Consider the following 16,777-nt stretch of genomic DNA (forward strand, 5'->3'; position numbering starts at 1 on the left):
TCCCCCTTGGAAGCCCCAGGCCCCTATCCCATTCCTTAGCTCAGGATGGTACCTAAGCTTCAACTGCCCAACTTGCTCTTTAGTCTCATGCTTCTATGGGACTCCTGTACATACAAAATTAAATTTGTTTCTCTCCTGTTAACGTTTTATGTCAATTTGATTATTATCTACCCTAGAAGGGTAGAGGAAAAAATTTTTCTCCACTACATCCCCTACTGACAAATATCTTTGGTGACCTCAGTCTTTCACTATTACAGTACTACAGTGAATAACCTTGAATATGCCGTCATTACACACACATGGGATTATATTTGCAGGATAAGCTCCTGTATGGGCATACCTCAGAGATACTGTGGGTTCAGTTCCCAACTTCCACAGTAAAGCAAATATCACAAATAAGCAAGTCCACAAATTTTTTCAATTCCCAATGCATACAAAAGTTATGTTACACTACATTGTAGTCTGTTAGTTGTGCTACAGCATTATGTCTCAAAAAATAATGTGCATACCTTAATTAAAAAATAATATTGTTGGAAAAATAGCGCCGATAGACTTGCTCCACTAAGAGTTGCCGCAAACCTTCAATTTGTAAAATTGCAATATCTGCAAAGCACAGTGAAATTTTCAGCCCCACCGCCTGACTCCTGGGAATGTGGCAGACAGGAGCGGGCAAGGAAGAGCCTTGCACACCTCCCCCATATTTTGCCCTGGACACCTCTTCCATTTGGCTATTCCTGAGTTGTTATCCTTTATAATAAACTGTTAAACATAAGTAAAGTGTTTTTTCTGAGTTCTGGGAGTCGAATTATCAAACCTGAGGGGGAAGGGGGTCATGAGAATCCTCAAATTTGTAACCAGCCAGGCAGGAGTGGGTAGCTTAGGCACCCCATTTAAGGCTGGTGTCTGAAGTGGGAGCAGTCTTGTGGGACTGAGTCTTTAACCTGCAGGGTCTGTGCTAAGTCCAGGTATTTAGTGTCAGAATTGAACTGAATTGTTGGACGACCAGCTGGGGTTGGAGACTCAGGCTTTGGAGATGATGTTAAGCCCTTCTAGGAGCATATCAGATAGTCTCTATCCTTCCCTTAAAGGTTAAGTTCCACGGTCATGGAGGGGTCAGTGCCGGGTTGCTTCTTGGACTGTCTAAGAGTTTGGGATCTTGGAGAGGTTAATACTTTAGTTGAACACATCACACTGATTTTCCTTGTATATTTGTTCACAGTTTCATTTAAAGAAGAGGCAGGGGACTTCCCTGGTGGTCCAGTGGTTAAGACTCTGTGCTTCCACTGTTGGGGGCATGGGTTCGATCCCTGGCTGGGGAACTAAGATCCTGAGGGAAAAAAAAAAAAAGAAGAATAAAGAAAAAAAGAAGAGGTAAGACCTGGAGCAAGCCACTCAGCAAAATAAGACTGGTAACGTGACTCACTCTCAGAAGGCAGGTTAGTGAGCATCTGTTGATCTGTTGTGTTTTAGGCATGCCCTTTGAGGGGTCTTACTCCGTACCCTGAGATCCTTCACAGAGTGTCTCTTCCAACGCACACTCAATTCTACATTTTGTTACTTTTTTTTTTTTTTTTTGCATGATTTAGTGTCTCTTCTGTATTGGTAAATCAGGCAGTGCCCAGCTGGTTGTATCAACATTGGAAACCCCCTCTCTTGCTTTTATCCAAGTTCTTCACCAATTATGCCCTTTTCCCTATATCTTCTCTTAACCCTTTGTGGTAGCCATGAGAATGTGCCTCTCAGATCTCTAGCCTCAGGAAACATAATTAACCTATGGCCTCAGCTGCTGTGCGCTGAAATTCGTTACTGCATTTGCTCTGAGTCCACATTTCCCATGGCTGCTCGCAGCCAAATGCTGAGCACGCTAGCCAATGGCTGAGGACTGCTTAGACATCAGGACTGCTCAGACACTCCTGGGTGAGGAGGGACTCTCCTCTTAGAGATGACATTGGATCCAGTGTCTGGAAGAGTCAAAAGCAGCCATGACAATGAGCAATTTCTGTCCTTGCTCAAGTGGTTGACTTCTGGAGGGATAAAAAAAAAACACCACAGGATTCCTTTTGAAATTGAAGGCCCCTGACCTCATGCAGAGTGGCTGATTTCAACCATGTAAGGCCAGGCAAGGTTAGTGTAAACCTGAATCAGGGTGAAAATACACAATTCTGAGCTGTGGGAACAGTGGGAACCATGCATTTGTATTCCTTCTCTCAGGAAAATGGATTATGAACTTTCTAAGTAAAGAACCAACAATGTTATCTAGAGCAGTGTTTCTCAAACATTAATATGCATACAAGTCACCTGGAGATTGTGTAAAACTGCAGATTCTGATCCAGGAGTTCTAGGATGAGACCTGAGATTTTGCATTTCTGACAAGTTCCAGAAAATGCCATCGCTGCTGGTCTCCAGACCACACCAAATAGCAAGGATCTAGAGAATCTGAAGAATGCCATATATATTGTATTGATTAGTTGGTGGGGCAGGGAGAGGGTCATTTCCAGAACCAATAGCATCATGTGGTCTCCTTAGCTGAACAGATATGTCTCCCTTAGGACACTTAGAGCATTCTAGCCATTCATGTGACAAATATGTACTGAGCAGCTACAGTAAACCAAGTGCCGTGCTAGGTGCTAGGGCAGGAGGGAGCATGGAGAGGAGGGAAGGTGGCGAAAAAGATATGTTTTTTGTTTCCAGGATCTTTCAGTCTGGTCATAGGGACATGTCAGTAGAACGTGATGAGAGCCACATAGCCCAGTCTCAAGGGTAGTAGGGAAAGAATTCCAGAAGGAAGCAACAAAACTGAGACATAAAGTTGGTGTTTGACGTGCAAAGTGCCTATGATTTGGGTGTGCCTGTGTGTGGGAGGTGCATTCCAGAGATAGAGATAAATATAGAGGCCCAGAGGAAAGCACTGCTGGGGAACTACACATAGTTTAGTACTGCTGGAATGAAAGTGCAAAATGATAAGGACTAAGGCCAGAGGGACAAGGCCATGAGGCATTACAGTGTTTGTGGTTCTATCCTTATCTAAAGACATTCTAAAGGAAACCACTGAATGGGAGTGACTTGATTTTTAGTTTAGAAAGATCACTCTGGCACTCTGCTAAGATAGCAGCAGTGGGAATGTAGAGAAAAGAATGGACTTGAGAAATAGTTGCCCCTGTTTCTCTAGTTTGACCCAAAGAAGGTACTGCATTAAGCAGCTGAGGACTGCCCAGACTGGAAATCTATGAGATGCCAGGTCGGAAGAGAGTGCCAGGATGCAAACAGCGCCGTAACTCCTACTGGGAGGTGAAAGGCCTGGCAGATCTCTATGGATTGGTATCAGTGTTCTAGTGAAAGGCCTTAGCCACTAGGATATACACAGGCATACCAGCTTTGATTCCTAGTCGTGTTTGCAAAGGAAGTAAGCTCTCCTAACTACTCATTTGGGAACACATCTTCGCAGGAAGTGTATTTGGCCAGAACCTGTGGGCTGGTTTCAGTAGAGAGATTGACCAGACCTGCTGCGACAAGGCTTGATCCACTCAGCTGTTTAATGCTCCCAAATCGACACTTACCTCAACTTGGAGTATGGGCATATTACTACAATGTTTGCCACCCCACAGCACATACTCACACAGGCACCCATGTGCTATTTCTGTTTGTTGTCCTATTGACTAACCAAACTCAGCATATCTGAAGTCACTCTCATTCCATTTACTCTCAAGCAATGCCCCCAATATTTATATCCTTTTTGCTGTAAGTATTATTTTTTGAATTGCTTGGGCTTTAGCTGTGCATCATCTTTTTCACCGCTTTCTCATCTGCCCTCACCCCCTTGCCATACCCTAGCTTGGTTAATGTTAGACCACAGAGATCTCCATGCTACCTTGCTTTCTCTAATCTCTTCTATCCATTAGGCACAATACTAGTGTGATTTACGTACTACCATTCTGATATGTTTTTATAGTATAAATATCTCTTGCCTAGAAATTTATATTTTACATAAATGTGTCTGACTTGAAGACAATACTATGAGCAAATCAATTATATTTAGTGAGGGTTTGGTAGAGGAAATGGGCAAAATCCTTAGTAGCCAAGTAACCCTAGAAAAGTTACTTTGCCTGACTGTTCCTGTGTTTCTTCATGTATAAAATGGGGACAAAAATAGTATCTACCTTACCAGGTGATTATGAGTACTGAGAGTTAATATTTATAAAGCATATAGAACAGTGCCGGACACATGGTAAGCCCTGAAATGCCTAGAATCTGTGAACAAGTCGATAAGGAAATGGCCTTACCTAGAAAGAAAGAATGTAGTTGGAAATCATAGGATGAGGCCTTGAAGCCATGATTAGAAGTGACTGGTGGTGTGTGGCTAGGCCTGTGAGCAGAGACTATTCAATCAATGTTGTAACTAAATGAATCTAGTACTGGAAAGCTTGATGATCCTCTTGACCAGAAACCTGAGCTTAAATCTATTGACAGAGTGTTTCAAAGCCTTGATTTATTTACTGTCATTTTAGATTCAAAATATTAGTTTTCACAGGCATTTCTGTCTAAGGCAATGTCAATTAATTAGGTCCCAAGTAAAACATCTGCCATGGGAGATTTACATTACCATAGCCTGCATTTGAGAAAGTCAAAAATTTCAAAATATCGTTAGTTCCAAAGTATATTTTTGATAGACCAGCTTGAATACTGCATTGTGGATAACAAGGTTAAATAAAGGTTCTAATAAGACAAACAACGACAATTTAAATAAATCAGATGTTTTTGTCGAAGATTACTCTGTGATTTTCTCCAATTATTCATGACATTTCACCCATTCATATTGTGATCTGCTTTAATAGTGAAGGGAAAAAAACCCTCATCTCCTTGTTTATTCTTTGTTCTCAAGGAGATAAGCTGTTTATAAAGATACGTTATTTGTTATTTAAATCACTTTTACTGAAGTTGTTTATTTCCTTGTTTCAGTTTCTAAAAATATTTCAACAATTGTAATGCTTCTTAGAGATGTCTATTCAATTCAGAGTGATTTGTACTGAAATTCTTTGCTAAATCGGCACAGGTGCTATGTGTATAACATGCTAGAGTGAGTCAAAACTAATAAATGCTAAAAAGAAAAAAAAGGATAACGGGAATATACTTGTGTCAACTTTCAAAATCTGTGATTAAAAACATTTTAGACCTAACATCTCAGATATTTGTAAATGTCTAACTCTATACTTGCCACTTCAAAACTATTTAATAATAGTAATAATAATAAATTAGATAACACCAAAACTATAAGCAGAAAAACTGTATAATTTAAATCCAGAAATCTATTTCTTAGAAAATGCCCTTTAATCACTTTGTAGACTTTCAAGATCATTATTATTATATAAAAGTAATTACATTAAAAGATAATTTACCTTATAGGTACCGGTACCTATAAGCAGAATTATATATTTTTTAAAATTGTTGAACAGCAAACACAGGAAATTTTATCTCATGTTTTTCTCTTTGCTATGCCTAAAATCATCTCCAGAATAAATTTTAATAATTTAATACTGTAAAGCTACGTAGTAGTATAGCATACAGCTCTAAAGTATACATCTTTTGCATATCAGTCTATAAACTCAAACTATGGCTTATCTTAGGTAATCAACAGGATTGATATGTGAAATAAAGCCAAGTGGATTTGATGTTTTAAGGGGCAGTTGATTATTTCCAAAAACAAAAGCTTCAAAATCCAACTGAGCTGATTTGGACTAAAGAAATGAAGCCTGGTACCATGAATTATAGTATGTATTCCTGCTGAGTATGCCCTGGATATGGCAAACTCAGATCTGTGGATGCACATCTCTCCCTTTGAAGTTGATGAGAATTACTTGGGCTAACTGAGATACATGCTGGGAAAATTGGGCCCTTATAATTGGTGTTTATAGACATTAGAGATCTCATGACACTTTCCTCATGTGGTCTCTTAGTTTTCTCCAGTCTTGTTTTGTCAGAAGACACCCTTCTTGAATTAGATATGTCCCATGACTAAAAGGTATTTAAGTTTTATCATCTAGAGACTCTAGATTGAGAACTTCTCTGCTATCAGTAAAGTTGGGTAATTACTTATCCAAGTAATCTTCCCAAGAGGTCCATTTGAAAACAAAACAAAACACCCAGCTGATTCCTTTGAAGTCTAGGCCAAATCATGGCTAATTCTGAGTGTAGTCACCAGGTGCAAGTACTAATACTTATAAACAAATGAGTTCATATAGCTTTATGATTGCATCTGTGAGTTTTGATGAAGAGCTGCAATTTAATTTAATTTTAGTTCCTCTGAAGAATCAATCTATAGAACTGAAAAACACTGAGTCTGTTTGATTGCCTGGATATGCATTGCATCAAATTTAACCAAACAACAAAACTAGATTGGTCATGACCATCACTGCACGGCAATCAGGATTCTATATAGCATGGTATACTTTTTGTATATATATATATCTGATTTAAGGGCCTTTTGAAGAACTATCTAATTGAATAAGCTTTCAGTCCCTCTTACTCTCAGGTAACTTCAAGAACGAGTGGTGCCTGTATTATCTTGGTTAAGTCACTTATCTCTAGGATCACTGAGTCTCAATATGTAAAATGGTTGGGTTAAAATCAGAAGATCTTTAAGGTACCTTGAAGATTTAAAAATAATTTTTCTCGGGCTTCCCTGGTGGCGCAGTGGTTGAGAGTCCGCCTGCCGATGCAGGGGACGCGGGTTCGTGCCCCAGTCTGGGAGGATCCCACATGCTGTGGAGCGGCTGGGCCCGTGAGCCATGGCCGCTGAGCCTGCACCTCCGGGGCCTGTGCTCCGCAACGGGAGAGGCCACAACAGTGAGAGGCCCGCGTACAGCAAAAAAAAAAAATAATAATAATTTTTCTCATAAGTCTGGATATCCATATACATGAAGTTTTTTTTTTTTTTTGTAATGATGAATACTGAATATACATGCAGTATTAAACCTGGAACATTCTTGGAGTTGCCCTGGAAATACTGAAATTTGATTATTAGTTTTCATAATTCTATTTTTCTTTTTACTAACTGGAGTATAGTTGAACTATACTACTATTGTGTTAGTTTCTGGTGTACAGCAAAGTGATTCAGTTATACATATATATACATATTCTTTTTTCATATTCTTTTCCATTGTGGTTTATTATGGGATATTGAATATAGCTCCCTGTGCTACACAGTAGGACTTATTATTTATCTTTTTTTTTAAGAATCATTTTTTTTAATTTATTTATTTTTGGCTGCGTTGGGTCTTTGTTGCTGCACGTGGACTTTCTCTAGTTGTGGGGAGCGGGGGCTACTCTTCGTTGCAGTGCATGGGCTTCTCATTGCGGTGGCTTCTCTTGTTGTGGAGCATGGGCTCTAGAGCGCACAGGCTTCAGTAGTTGTGGCACATGGGCTCAGTAGTTGTGGCTCGCGGGCTCTAGAGCGCAGGCTCAGTAGTTGTGGTGCACGGGTTTAGTTGCTCCGCGGCATGTGGGATCCTCCCAGACCAGGGCTCGAACCCGTGTCCGCCGCATTGGCAGGCGGATTCTTAACCACTGTGCCACCAGGGAAGTCCCTATTTATCTATTTTATATATAATAGTTTATATCTGCTAGTCCCAGTAATTATTTTTTTCTAATTATTGAGTTGGCCAAAAGGTTCGTTCAGTTTTTTCTGTAAGATGGCTCTAGTAGCACTTAGTTGTCTTTAACTTCATTCAAAACAATTTTGTTATATTGTATGTGTCAGCTGTCATATCAGAGTGCATTAAAAAAAAGACTTATCTGGGCTTCCCTGGTGGCGCAGTGGTTAAGAATCTGCCTGCCAATGCAGGAGACACAGGTTCAAGCCCTGGTCTGGGAAGATTTCACATGCCATGGAGCAACTAAACCCGTGAGCCACAACTACTGAAGCCAGCATACCTAGAGCCCGTGCTCCACAACGAGAGAAGCCACCGCAATGAGCAGCCCGTGCACCACAACAGAGTAGCCCCCGCTCACCTCAACTAGAGAAGGTCCGTGCGTAGAAACAAAGACCCAACACAGCCAAAAAAAAAAAAAAAAAAAAGGCATCCAAATTGGTGAATTTTTGTGTAGCCATTTTAATATTGAAGATGAAAGAAAAAAGCAACATGTTTGGCATATTATGCTTTATTATTTGAAGAAAGGTAAAAACGCAACTGAAAAGCAAAAAATGATTTATGCAGTGTATGGAGAAGATGCTGTGACTGATCGAACATGTCAAAAGTGGTTTGCAAAGTTTCGTGCTGGAGATTTCTCGCTGGACGATGCTCCCCGATGGGGTAGACCAGTTGAAACTGATAGCAATCAAATCGAGACATTCATTGAGAACAATTAATGTTATACCACGCGGGAGATAGCCGACATACTCAGAATATCCAAATCAAGCATTGAAAATCATTTGCACCAGCTTGGTATGTTAATCTCTTTGATGTTTGGGTTCCACATAAGTTAAGCGAAAAAACCCTTCTTGACTGTATGTCCACATGCGATTCTCTACTTAAACGTAATGAAAACGTTCCGTTTTTAAAACAAATTGTGGCTGGCGATGAAAAGTGGATACTCTACAATAATGTGGAACGGAAGAGATTGTGGGGCACACGAAATAAACCACCACCAGCCACACCAAAGGCCGGTCTTCATCCAAAGAAGGTGATGTTGTGTATATGATGGGATTGGAAGGTAGTCCTCCATTATGAGCTCCTTCAGGAAAACCAAACGATTAATTCCAACAAGTACTGCTCCCAATTAGACCGACTGAAAACATCACTCGATGAAAAGCGTCCAGAATTAGTCAACAGAAAATGCATAATCTTCCATCAGGATAACGCAAGACCGCATGTTTCTTTGATGACCAGGCAAAAACGGTTACAGCTTGGCTGGGAAGTTCTGATTCATCCACCGAATTCGCCAGACATTACACCTCCGGATTTCTATTTATTTAGGTCTTTACAAAGTTCTCTTTTTTTTCTTTTTCTTTTTTTTTTTTTTGCGGTACGCGGGCCTCTCACTGTTGTGGCCTCTCCCGTTGCGGAGCACAGGCTCCGGATGCACAGGCTCAGTGGCCATGGCTCACAGGCCCAGCCGCTCCGTGGCATGTGGGATCTTCCCGGACCGGGGCACGAACCCGTGTCCCCTGCATCGGCAGGCGGACTCTCAACCACTGCGCCACCAGGGAAGCCCCAAAGTTCTCTTAATGGAAAAAATGTCAATTCCCTGGAAGACTGTAAAAGGCACCTGGAACAGTTCTTTGCTCAAAAAGATAAGAAGTTTTGGGAAGATGGGATTATGAAGTTGCCTGAAAAATGGCAGAAGGTAGTGGGAAAAAAGGGTGACTGCGTTGTTCAATAAAGTTCTTGGTGAAAATGAAAAACGTGTCTTTTATTTTTACTTAAAAACCAAAGGCACTTTTTGCCCAACCCAATAAGAAAAGTATCAGAACGCATTTAGGAAATAAAGATGGGGGTAGGGCGTGGGAAGATGAGATCAGTTTTCCAGTTTTTTGAGAATAGTATATATGGAGGTTCATGAAAACAAATGAGATACTTGGTAAATCACTGGGTTTCAGTCACTTATGAGAAGATGGTAAGGTAGGTTAGGAACCAGATCTTGATTTCCTAAAGGTCCATAATAAATTGTGTTTCATTCGGTAGACAGTAGGGAGGCATTGCAAGTTCAGAATCTGTGATGCAATGTGGTCAGATAGGTCACATTTTTGGAAACAAACCTGATAGCAAGATGGATCAGAGGAGAGAGGAGACAGAGCCAGTTAGGAGATGACTATATTACCCTCAGAAAGACAGGAGGAAGACCCAGTGGTAGTTGGTGGATTTATGCCATATTAAGATGATAGATTCAATTATATCTAATGAAAGATTGCATGTGAATCATGAGGAAGAGAAATTAATTGAAGGTGGCTCCCAGATTACAAATTTGCATGTGGATTTGGGGGAGGTTAGAAATGGCTGTGGGTTGCTTCTATTTTAAAAAGAAAGATGGCAGAGAGGGCATGTGGAGAAATTACATAAGAAAAGCGTCTCCTTCCCCCTTAAAATTTGGGTAAGAAACATTTAAGGAGGAAATATATAGGTAAATAGACAAATAGACATATTATCATGTGGTTCAAATAAAAAAAAGAATATCCTGATAAAGGATATTCAAAACTAAAAAACACTCATACAACTCAATATCAAAAAAACAAAAAATCAAAAAAAACAAACAGCCCAATCCAAAAATGGGCAGATCTGAATAGACATTTCTCCAAGGAAGACATACAAACAGCTAATGGGCACGTGAAAAAATGCTTTACATTGCAAATTATTAGAGAAATGCAAATCAGAAGCACAATGAGGTATCATCTCACACCTGTCAGAATGGCCATCATCAAAAAGTCTACAGAAAACAAAACAAACTTTGGCAAGAATATGAAGAAAAGGTAACCCTTATACACTGTTGGTGGGAATGTAAATTGGTGCAGCCACTATGGAAAACAGTATGGAAGTTCCTCAAAAAACTAAAAATAGAACTACCATATGATCTAGAAATTTCATTACTGGGTATATATCTAGAAAATAAGAAAACATTAATTCAACAAGATACATGCACCCCAATGTTCATAGCAGCACTATTTACAATAGCTAAGATACGGAAGCAACCCAAGTGTCCATGAACAGAGGGAATATATATACACGCCATATATGTGTATGTGGTGTATATATGTGTTTATATATATATATATGTGGTGTATATATATGTATATGTATATATATAAACAAATTATATATACAATGGAATATTACTCAGCCATAAAAAGAATGAAATTCTGCTATTTGCAGCAATATGGATGGACTTAGAGAATATTATCCTTAGTGAAATAAATCAGACAAACACTGTATGATATCATTTATATGTGGAATCTAAAAAATAAAACAAACGAACATGATGCAAAACAGGAACAGAGATTTAGAAAGCAAACTAGTGGTTACCAGTGGGGAGAGGGAAGGGGGGAGGGGCAAGGTAGGGGTATGGGATCAAGAGATACAAGCTATTATGTATAAAATAGATAAGAAACAAGGATATATTCTATAGCACAGGGAATTATAGCCGTTATTTTATAATATTAATAGCTTTTAATGGAGTATATTCTAAAAATACTGAATCACTATGCTGTACATCTGAAACTAATATAATATTGTAAATCTACTATATTTCAATAGAAAAACCTGAAAAACAAACCGAACCAGTTATTTTGAATCTGTTGTTGAAAATAAGTAGAAAGAAACTAAGTAAAGACTTGAGCACTGAACATGACTTCAAATATTTTGTCTTTGGCCAGTCTCTAGTTACAGATGAAATAGTGTTTCATTAAGGAAAAAAATGGTAGCTTTTGTTGGAAGTTCAGCAGATGTGTAATTCTTACTTATTAGAAGGAATGGACTGCTTGCCACATCTATACTTGATATAAATTTATATTACTGAGGTGGGTATATCTTGTTTAGAAATTTCCATAGGTAATAAGGCACTTAGGCATATTTATTTAGTTTGTTGAAATTAAGTAACCTAAATTATATTTTTGGCTAAGGATCTTTAATTACAAATATTGGAATTTAGAAGCTAGATATTTTGACTCTGACTCCAGAAAATGAGTTTTTATGGTTTAAATCATTCCTTATGTGTCTTCAAATGAACCACATTGTCTCTTGTAGCTAAAGTGTTTCTTTGTTAAATTAGAAGAACCTATAATTATGAGGAAACGTGTGATGATAAATAAATGAATGAATAAATAAGTGAAAAATAAGGGCTCTTTGGCTGTATTCCAATTACTTCTCTGATGTTGAATTTGATGGTATTTTTTATTAATCTTCAAGTGGACTCAAAATATTAGGAGCATCACTGATTTCATGAAGCAGGTAGTCTGGTTTTTGCAGAAAGACTAAAATGATGATAAATTTTGTATTTGTACTAAGACAACTCATTCAGTCACTTAATACACATTTATGGAGTGTGTACTAACTTAGGCACTATCCTAGGCCCTGGGGATACAGCAGTGAACAAAAGAGACATTAATCCCAGTCCACATGGAGCTTAAACTCTAGGAAGAGCAGTAAGAGCAGATAATAAGCTAATAAATTAGTAAAGTATATATAGTGATGTTGGAGAAAATAAAGCTAGGAAGGAGGAAGTTAGGTAGTTAGGTGGTTAGGAAAGGCCTTCACTGGCAAGGTAGCATAAGGAACTAAGGACACAAGGAAGTGAACCAAGTAGATATCTTGGAGGAGAGCATTCCATGCAGAAGGCACAGGAAATGTAAGAGCTTTGAGGTGGGAAACAGGTTTGTGAGTTCCAGGAACTCACATACCATAGTATGTTATCGACCAACCACTTTCTTTCCCATTTTTGTCATCATTTTTTTTTTTAATGATTGCACTGATTGATTGATTGATGGCTGCGTTGGGTCTTCATTGCTGCACGCAGGCTTTCTCCAGTGCGGCGAGCGGAGGCTTCTCTTGTTGTGGAGCATTAGCTCTAGGCATGTGGGCTTCAGTAGTTGTGGCACGTGGGCTCAGTCGTTGTGGCTCTTGGGCTGTAGAGCGCAGGCTCAGTTGTTGTGGTGCACAGGCTTAGTTTCTTCACGGCATGTGGGATCTTCCCAGACCAGGGCTCGAACCTGTGTCCCCTGCATTGGCAGTTGGATTCTTAAGCACGGTGCCACCAGGGAAGCCCTGGCCTGGTTTTGTCCCTGAGATTAGAGTCCAGAACTAATCGACACTTCTCTAGGGAGATTTTTTAGTAGGAAAAGATAATGCTTTGTGATTTTCTGATTTACTTTTTCTGATAATGTTCAAAATGCCTTTTAGGGCTTTTTGTTTTTGTTTTTGTTTTAGCAATTGCAGGAACAGCAGGAGTTTGGGATTGGTATTTTAATAAAATAGTTTACAGTGGCTACTTAATTAGTTTTCTGGTCATAATAAATTCTCTTGAATACAACAAATGTAATTTAAATGATTTCCAAGTTACCTCATACTTGTACACAATAAAGTTCATTTGCCATGTTTCTGTCCACTTGCACAGTCATGTGAAAATTTCCTGCAGATCTTCCTGCCAATTTGGCATTAAACTATCAATGAGTTCCTATTTCACTTCCATAATTATTAAGCCTTTGGAATCTCTACTAAGAGGTAATTTCATTGACTAAGACCACGACAAGCAGTTGTTTTCCCAGAGCAAACAAAATGATACCCAGACACTCTCTGAAAGTCTTGAGGGTAATGAATATGTAAGTCAAGGAAGAAACAGTCCAGTTTTTTCAAAAGGCCTTTCACAAAGTATCACACCAAAAATTAGTAACATTAAATGAAACAAACATGGAGGAATAGTTTGTCGTGTCAGACAATGAAATTAAAGATAGAAAAAAATGTGAAATGACATTTTGAAAGACATAATCAAAATAATTTTTCTATAAACGATTTGACAGAGTCAGTATTGAAATCTCCAAAATATTATACCATGCTATATGCTCTCCTTTTCCTGTTTCTTTGGAATCTTCTATTGTAGACCAACTACCTAACTTCCTGGAACTCTTTCTAGTGTAGTCTGAAACGTGGCTTTCTCCTTCCTGTAATCCAGTTTTTTTATTTTTATTTTTTTTGCCCCATCCGGGATCGTAGCTCATAGCTCCCCCGACCAGGGATGGAAGCCGTGCCTGCTGCAGCAGAAGCGCAGTCTTAACCACTGGACTGCCAAGGAAGTCCCTAGTCCAGATTTTCTTGCCTGCCTGCCCTAGCTCACTCTATTCCCTGTTCTTGGAAGGTCTTCATTTCCTGTTAAAAGTAAAGCTTCTAGAAGGCCTTCCTGATTTCCCAGCCAAAGTGCTCTTTCACTGATTCCAGAACACCTACTAGAATCTTTGGTCGCTTTCTTTATCCTTCCTTACCGGATTGCCTGCCTCTTCTGGACAGCAGTTTGTATTCCCAATACAGTTACCAGAGTGACTCAAAACATTTTTTGTTTAATCAAATTAGGGCAGATCACTTAGAAATTCCTCCTTAGATACACTGTCCCACAGCCACTCTATCTACTTGTCCATCTCGGGCCATTGGCTTTCCCACGTTACACAAATTTTCCATGTTCTTTCAAAACATTTGAGTGTATGCCACATTGAAAATGATTTATGCTCTTGAAATACAGAAAGAAAGTGGTAGGAGCACATTTCACGTACTCTGCCAAAGATGCGTTGGTCGCTGGAGGCAAATAACTTGGGGATACCGTTTACGGAGGTAACAATATTTCGTTAAAATATGAAGGCCCACTGGATCACCTACACTTTATTTAGGTTTTGGAATCTCGTTCAGGTACGCTAACCGAAAAGGCTCAGGAGGGGTTACTTGAATACACGCCGCAAACACGTTCTAACTCTTTGAAAATGTTTTTAGATCCGCTGTAGCAGGCGCTGGGCGGACAACTGCCCCTCCCCCCAGCCTAAAGCGGCCCTCAGCCCCGTCCCTTCGCCCGGCCCCCGCGCTGCCGCACTGCATGCTGGGAGTCGTAGTCCCGGTTTGCTTTGCCCGGAGGGATCGAAGGGCACGGGAGTCCAGCTTGCCCTCTCGCTACTAGAGGTCGCGTTCTTCCGCTGCTCCCTTTCGTTCTGTCGGGCGGAGCCTTCCGTGAGCACGTCTGGATTTGTCCGTGCTACCGTCTCTCTTCTGGGTTTCAATAAAGTTTTCCTCTTCCTTCCTCTGTACGGAGCTCAAGATGGCGGCCTCTTGGTCGCCCTTGGTTACCCTGCGCTTAGCGCCGAGCCGGCTGAGAGGAAGATGTGTCCGGTGCAGGGCTTGGGCCGCTGCTCTCCCCACTTCGGTCACCGCCCCTGGAAACCCCTTTTGTAAAGGTTAGTGACTGTATCTGGAGTAAGCCAAGACGACTGCTTATGACCGGGAAGTCTCGGGGCAGTCACCCTCCCTCCTCGAGCTCCCAAAACTGCCTCCTTGGTTCACGGCTTTCGAGAGGTTTCTTCGAGAGGAGTTCCACCCTCTCTTGCACCGCTGCTACTGCCTGCTCATGAAGGAGCACTGAGGGAGGTGGCCCAGAGTGACTTTCATTTTGAGGGTTAGATGTCGACCCAGGGTTTGTTCCTTCCGGGCCATTAGAGTAGAGACCTGTAAACCCAGGTGTGGGGAGTACCTCGCTTGAAGGGATTTAAGTATGGGGTTGAGGCCTGGGAACTCTTCCAACCTGCCCCATCCCAAGCTCTCCAGGCTGGTGACCCGGGACTGTACCTCTGACATCTGCAGGCCCCGCGGGCTCTCTGGATTGCGGGAATGCAAGTGTACAGACATTCTCAGGTTGAGGGATCGATTCTTTGTGTTCTTTTCAAGTCCTAGAGGCTTCAGCGAGGCGTATTTTGTCACCAGGCTTGCATCATTCATTCATTCTTTCAAATTGTTATGCATGAATGAATGAACCTGTATTTTGAGTAACCAAGGCCACAGGAGCGCTAGTTTTACTATATTCATATACTCCCACTAAATTGCGGGCTACTCAAAGGCAAGGACTGGGTGTCATTGTTTCCTCAGCATCTAGCACAGTGTTTGGCGCCTGATGGGCAGATATATTTTTTGAATGAATGAATGACGTTATTCTTGTTGCTCCCTCATCCACATACTTACGCTTTCCTTTTTGAAAAAAAATCTCCAGGAACCCCACCCTTATACATCTTAATAAACTGATTCTCATTGGCAGTTTAGCTAAAACTCTATCAATCTTTGATTATTATCATAAATAGAGTTGAAATTAATACTAAAACTGTGATTAAGTCACCTTAGGTTTTACTGTAAAGTTTAGCATAATCCACTTACTGTATAATGGAATATTTTGGTAGCATGAGTTTTCGATCTTAATATAAACTATTTTAAAAAGTTTTTGGAATAGGCTATACAAGCAAATAACACAAAATTCAAAAGGTACAAGAAGGAATTCGGTAAAATGTTGACTTTCTTCCACTCCTGTCCCACAGCCATTTAGTTTTCCTTCCCAGAGGCAACTTCTCATACTTGTTTCTTATGTATTCTTCCAGAGACATTCTGTATATATCCACCATATATATTTATAAATACCTGAATTAAAGAAAAATAGAAGTGGTAATATACTATACACACTGTTCTGGTCCTTTCTTTTTTTTTTCATGTAGTATATCTTGGCGATCATTCCATATAAATACGTGTAGAACTGCCTCTTTTTTTGGCTGCCACAAGGCATGTGGGATCTTAGTTCCCCAACCAGGGATTGAACGGGACCTCCCTGCATTGGAAGCGCAGAGTCTTAACCACTGGACTGCCAGGGAAGTCCCTGTACCTCATGTTTTAAATGGTTAAAATAGAATTTCGTTCAATGCATGTACCATAATTTATGAAAATTAGGATTTAAGGAACATTAGCATAACAACATGAGCCTTAATGTTTGTTCTGGGTCATGCAATATGCTAAGTGCTTATCTTGTTTAATTCCCATTATCCTCATTTTGGGGATGAGGAACCCAAGATTGCAGAAGTTATTTGGCTAGTTAAGTGGCAGAATTTGTTTTGAATGTGGACATTTGATGAAAATGCAGTTAGAGGTCAATTTAATTGTAACTAAAGTTGCTCCTTCCCCCTCTTTAAGTAAAAGAAAAATTTAAGTTGAAACGTTATTCAGTATTTAGAGTCTGATTTAAGTTTGTTTTCTATCCTTTTCTTGATGTTTTGGGGGGGTTATTTACT

General features: G+C 40.0%; 1 protein-coding gene across 2 annotated transcripts in view; it reads left to right on the top strand.

The window, feature by feature from the left end:
- Nucleotides 1-14,775: 14,775 nt before the first annotated feature.
- AFG1L (AFG1 like ATPase) overlaps nucleotides 14,776-16,777 on the top strand; it is a gene marked incomplete at both ends in the record, with an annotated part of 204,751 nt that continues 202,749 nt past the window's right edge. For both annotated transcript variants that reach the window (XM_079716465.1, XM_079716466.1), the window contains one exon: nucleotides 14,776-14,911. In XM_079716465.1, coding sequence (XP_079572591.1) covers nucleotides 14,776-14,911 — 136 coding nt within the window. The remainder of the gene's footprint in view (nucleotides 14,912-16,777) is intronic.

This window comes from Hyperoodon ampullatus (assembly GCF_949752795.1).
Source record: "Hyperoodon ampullatus genome assembly, chromosome: 12".
Lineage (NCBI taxonomy): Eukaryota > Metazoa > Chordata > Mammalia > Artiodactyla > Ziphiidae > Hyperoodon > Hyperoodon ampullatus.